Genomic DNA, 5769 nt, shown 5'->3' with positions numbered 1-5769 from the left:
GAGACCCAAGCAGTTTGCGTTCGCTATGAAGCCTCCCAGGGAGCCCAGCGGCTCCGACGGCGAGTCCGACGGACCCATCGACGTGGGCCGCGAGGGCGAGCTGAGGTAAGGCCGGAGTGGAGAGACTGAGCGCGCCGGGACAGCGGGGTGGGGAGCGCCCGGTGGACTCACGGAGCACGCGGACCCGTCCTCGGTGCGGCAGGTGCAGGTGTGCGCGGTGGCCGCAGGTGTCGGCGTGCGGGGGCGTGTGCAGGGCGCGCCGTTACTCGCGCAAGTGCCTGGGATTCTGCGTGCCCTTGGCCAGTTAGGGCTCCGGCGGCCTCTATCTGATGCTGGAGTGGAGGAGAGTTGGCTTGGGGATCTGATGGCCAGTTGAAGTGCCCTAGGGCAGGCCATTGGTGAGTTTTCCTTGGAAAACTTTCTTAGGCTGTTGGTATCATCCGCCCTGTCGGAATCTAACTGCAGAATAACCATCCTTTCCCAGTTTTACCCTAGTCTGGATGTAGTTTTCATATAGTCCACGGGAAATTTCAGAAAAGAAGAAAACCTTTCCTCCTTTGAGCAAATTGGACTTTGAAATTAGGGTTTTGGTATTGAAGAAAACAATAGGCAGGATGCACGGGTCTAAGCTCCAATTCCAGTGCTCTTCCTACACACCACCCTGCTGCCAGCGTCGTTTAGCTCTTAGTAGATATCCTGACCTGCTTCAAACCTGTAAAACAAGCTGCATGTGTATAGTTCTGCTACCCTTCAGTTCTGTGAACTCTCTATGCTTCAGCTTTCTCATCTGTAAAATGAACATAAATAATAGAACCAACTTCATAGGTGCTCTGGGAAAATCAAATGAGGGAATGTATGTTAAGGGCATAGCATAGGGCCTAATGCATAGCAAATACTTAGTGTCAGGCACACACCATGTGATACCTAAAGCCCTGGAAGAGCTACAGGGACTGATTGAGAGTCTGCGGGTCTGGGTCCTAGCCCTAAATATGCCACCAACTCACCGTGTGGCCTTGAGCTATTGGCTTTCCTGTCTGAGCCTGTTTCCTCATCAGGAAAATAAAGGAGGACAGGAATGGAAAAGAAAACGCCATCTCATCTCTCTTGGCTCATCCAAACCTGACTCTCTAGAATAGAATCAGAGGGGGATTCAGTTAATTCTTAGAGATGTTTCTGAGGACATTTCATAATTTCAATGCCTTCCAGTTTTCTGAGACCAGGGGATCCTGCCTCAATCACAAACCCCAGCAAGATATCACCAGCTGGCAATTATCCATAGCTTGTAATAGAGGTAGGACAATAGTTATGTCTCTTGTAGGCTGTATATTAGGTTTGGTGGTGTCTAGTACAATTTCCTATGCCATCATATTAGCCTTTCTAAATTGTTGAACAGAAAATACTATTTAGAGAAGGAATTATCTGAGTCTGTACCTGCTGGGGACAAAGGAAGGACCTAGTACCATGTGGTGGTGGTGGAAGGGGATCTCAAATTCAGTGTCACTGGGTCTTCATAGATCAGAGCACAAAATTGATGCCAGAGAGCTAGGCTGATCAGAGCCGGCTTTTGTCTTCCACAAGTTTACGGCCCAGTCAGTGACCTGCCAGGTCACACAAAGACCATGGACAGGATAGAAAAGAGACAGACTGTGGACTGTGAGGACACCCAAGCAAAGGGAGATCACTCACACCCAAAGATGGCACGGAGGGCTTCTTGAAGGTGGCAGCAATGGGCAACTGCCCAAATGGAGGCATAAAAGATCAACGGGCAGTTTTTTCCTATATGTATAACATTTCCTACATGTACAGAGCCCATTTTTAGAGATTGTTCTTAGAGGACCAGATCCCTTTGAGGAGAGAAAGCAGTTGGACATCTGGCAGAGGCTGACTTATAGATGCCTCTTTGTAGCACTTACCCAAAGGCCCTCCCCCCAGCAGACATCAATGCTTCAATTCAGGGAGTGCTGAACGATGCCTGCTGTGGCCCAGACCCTCCAGACCCTGGGCTAGGCATAGGGGGGCCAGATGTATCCTGCTCTGCCTCTGCCCTCAGGGAACACTCAGGGAAGAAGAGCCTCATGTACAAAGAAAGCCAGATAAACAGTGACAGGGGCCACAGCACTGGGATAGTCAGTCTCCCTGGGTCAGAGGCAAGGAGCAAATCGCCCACACTCACAGACATGAAAATAAAGAGCAGGGTGTGCTCCATTGTCACTGCCTGGTGGTAGTATCCTGCCACATCTGTGAGACTCACGCACAGAGCTCCCACCTAAACCTGGCCCCCTGACACATGCTGGGTCCAAACAGAATATAGCCTTTCCTTCTCCCTCAGCAAACATCTCATGAGCACCTGTTACGTGATCAGGCACTGGATCAGGACAATTCCTACATGACTTAAGGCACATGATGGTGGCTTTTGAAGTCAGATAGACCTGGGTTTGACTTTTACCACTACTAACTTGAGCAAGTGACTTTACTCCTTTCTGAACCTCAGTAATCTCCCTTTCAAAATAAGAATGCTAAACCTGCCTCACAGGAGGAGACTTTGATGAAGTAATGTACTTAAAGCACACAGCTCCCTGCTTCAGCACAAGGTAACTTCCAAAAAAAAAAATTACTGCTGCCAAAGGGGTCACCATTCAGTTGGGGACACCATATTCATGAGACAGCATGGTCTAGTGGCAAGACTGGGCTTACTAGCATGATTCTTAACTCTCTGTCTCTGTCACCCCACCTGTAAAATAATTATCTTTCCTAAATGTGAAATGGCCCAAATAATGCTTAACTCACAGAGCTGTTGTGAAATAAATGAGACAAATGGATGTGAAAGCGCTAGAACAAAAAGTCCTGGCTCTGAGATGTAGCTGATGGGATGGCCAATCTATGGAACGTACTGGAGCTCACAAGAGCACTGAATGAAAATCCAATAGATCTGGTTCTAGTTCTGGATTTTCCTCTAATTTGCTGCGTGGCCTAAGGAAGATCCCTTCCCCTCTCTGAGTTTCCTTGTTTTACAAATGGGCTTAATGCTCTCTGAGATCCCTTCATTTGGTACATTGTGATTCTCCCTTTGGTTGATGCAAAATGAGTGGGCTCATCTGCAAGGGTTCCATGGGGCAGTTCCCAGGGGAAGTCAGCACTGAGGGTGGTCAGGACCACCTGGAAAGCTCCCCTATCACACACCCAAGAAACCACCTTGGAATTCTGGCAGGGGGCCACTAGAAGTCCATGGAAAAGATCATGATGGTCAACATATCTTCTCTGGGTCCATAAAAATCTGCCTTATTTTCAGACTCTCAGACGAGAAGCTCCCAGACTTCTTCCCACTGTCAGGGCCAGATCACAGACTGGAAGGGAGCTCTGGCTGGACTCTTGGGAGCTTTAAGGATAAGGGGACTGGAGGGCTATTCAGACAGACAGGAAGAAGGAATTAGAAGGGAAACAATGCTGGATGTGGAGCCAGAAGACATGAATTCCCTGCTGGCTTTGCTCCTTAACAGCTGTGTAGGCTGGACAAGCTGCTTTAGCTCCCTGAGGCTCAGCATCCTCATCTGTAAAATGGGGCTTTTGTAAGGCTCAAAAGAGGAAAATATATGTAGTGAGTGACAAGAAAACTAAAGCGAGGTTTGTCTGCAAGATATAGAGGAGGGGGGATAATAAGGCAGAGAAAAGCTGATCAGGAAACTGGAAAAAGGGGTGGCAGAGCTGCCTTGCCCTGAAATGGGTGCGTCAGCCTCCAACAGATGGTCCCAGGGGAGGTATCAGACTGAGAGGCAGTGACGTGCGCAAGGCTAACCCAATACCCCAAGAGACGCTTTATCCAGCTGGGGGGAACAAAGGCCATGTTTCTTAGTGTACCTTGGCTCTTGGAGCTTGTCCCCAGTGAACCAGCAAAGCTTTGTAAACAAGCTGCCCTACAGATCTCAAGATCTGGCCATCTGAGCCCTGCACCTAGCTTGCTGGGCCTTCCCTCCCAGGGGCTATTACAGGCCTTTTACCAGTTAGGCATGTTCAGATGTTTGAGTGGGAGATATCCTTTTCCAGATGTGTCTGGACAAAGCTAAGGGCAGCTGAAGGATTTGACAAATGCTATCTGGTCTCTTCAGCAACCATCTCTCTTTGAGCAGTTGATGAAAATGACTCAACCTCAAATGCCAAGAGAGTAGTCCCATGGGCAGGGACACCTTTAGTAAGCCACATATGCTCCCATTTCACAAAGGCCTAGGATGTAGGTTTTATGGTGCTCACCTCTCTGTTTCTGGGGATGCCAAAGACAACGGTGAGTTCTGGTGCATTCCAAGCTTTTGCTGAGTACTGGACTACAATAGTGAATGAAATAGACATGATTCATGGCTTCATAGAGCTTATGGGTTTGTTAAAGAGATGGACATCAATCAAATAGCCATAAAAATATAAAACAGCAAACTGGCATAAATGCTGTAAACAGAGGACGCTAGGAGAATGTCAAGCAGGGGACACTTAATGGGAGGGGAGATATCAGAAAAGGTTCCTCAGGGAAGTGACATTTGAATCGAGATCTGAAGGATGGTAGAAGTTACTGGGCAAAGGGGCTGGGGCTTGGGTTGGGGAAATGGGGTGGCCTAGAGAGTTAGTGTATTCACAGGCTGGAGCACACAGAATAAGAGTTGAGTCTGGGAGGTAACAGGGGCTAGCAAGGCCACCTGAAGGATGGTGGCCTTGATCCTAAAAGCATTGGGGAGCCATTGAGGAGTTTTGAGAGACTGACAAGATCAGATTGGCATTTAAACGATCACTCTGCCTGCGGTGTGGAGATAGGCTTGTAGCTAGTAAAATGGGGTGCACAGGGACCCACCAAGACACTCTTGTGGCCATTCAGGTGGATGATGATAGAGCCTTGGGACTGAGGGGGTGGTGGTTATGAGGAGGACAGACATGGGATGGGCAGGGTTTGATGAGGTGGAAGTGAGGAGGAGGAAGAATCAAAGAAAGCAACAGGTTTCTGCCTTACAGAACTGGAAGCTGGGGTGCATTCACTAAAATGGGGAAGCCCCAGGAGACGAGGAGCAGGTGTGGGGTGAAGGCCAGCTCACGGGTTCCTGTTCAGATGTGTGGCATCTTACATTCCAAAATGTAGGGGAGCCACCTTGTTTGCTGTGTGTTGATGCGGTGTCCACACCAGAGTTGAACAGCGTCTGGAGGGCTGGGGCCTGACTGAGGGCACCCAGCACCTGCCCTGAGCCTGAACAGGGCCTCAGAAGTGCTGGCCAAGTGAATACCTCAGTGTGACCTCGCGAGTCCCCGCCATTCTAAGAGAGCTTCTGAGCAGAAAACGTTAAGAGGGTTAGCAGTTGGGCTGGAGATTTATTTTGGCTGAAGTCTGGGCAGGAAAAGCCCCGGGGCTGAGCCTCTTCCCTGTGATGGGAGCGCCTGGGGTGTGGGCAAACATCCGTCATTCAGCCGAGCTGCAGAGGGAAGGCGCGGGGTGGGAGCGGAGGACGAGGTTAGCGGGGACTGGGCCTTCTGGGAGGCCAGGGCAGTGTCCCCGAGCATCCGAGAGGGGCCTGTGACCCAGATGCCGCCTCCCCCTCGCCCCCGGCCGAGCCGCGTGGGAGGAGGCGGCAGCTGCAGGCCGGGCGGAGGGCGGGCGGCCGGCGCGCCCGGCCCGTGGGAAGCGGCGGCATCTGCGCTTTCCACGCTCGTTCCCAGCGGCTCCCTGTGAAACCCAACCCGCCCGGCCCGGCCCCGCCGCCGCCGGCCCGTGCCCTCGCCCGCCCCGCCCCCGGGATCGGG

At 51.0% G+C, this 5769-nt stretch overlaps 1 protein-coding gene across 2 annotated transcripts in view; it reads left to right on the top strand.

Annotated features, from left to right (window-relative positions):
• The first annotated feature begins 6 nt into the window (after positions 1-6).
• The window catches only part of HEYL (hes related family bHLH transcription factor with YRPW motif-like), a 12268-nt gene continuing 6505 nt past the window's right edge, over positions 7-5769 (top strand). Inside the window, exon 1 of one of the 2 annotated variants that reach the window (XM_008054371.1) lies at positions 7-105. In XM_008054371.1, the coding sequence (XP_008052562.1) occupies positions 26-105 (80 nt within the window). In that variant the 5' untranslated portion in view covers positions 7-25. The remainder of the gene's footprint in view (positions 106-5769) is intronic. The other variant, XM_021710562.1, reaches the window with a different exon arrangement.

Source organism: Carlito syrichta, unplaced genomic scaffold (assembly GCF_000164805.1).
Source record: "Carlito syrichta isolate Samal-C Ts95f unplaced genomic scaffold, Tarsius_syrichta-2.0.1 Scaffold289848, whole genome shotgun sequence".
Classification (NCBI taxonomy): domain Eukaryota; kingdom Metazoa; phylum Chordata; class Mammalia; order Primates; family Tarsiidae; genus Carlito; species Carlito syrichta.
This window is presented reverse-complemented; position numbering and strand designations above follow the sequence as displayed.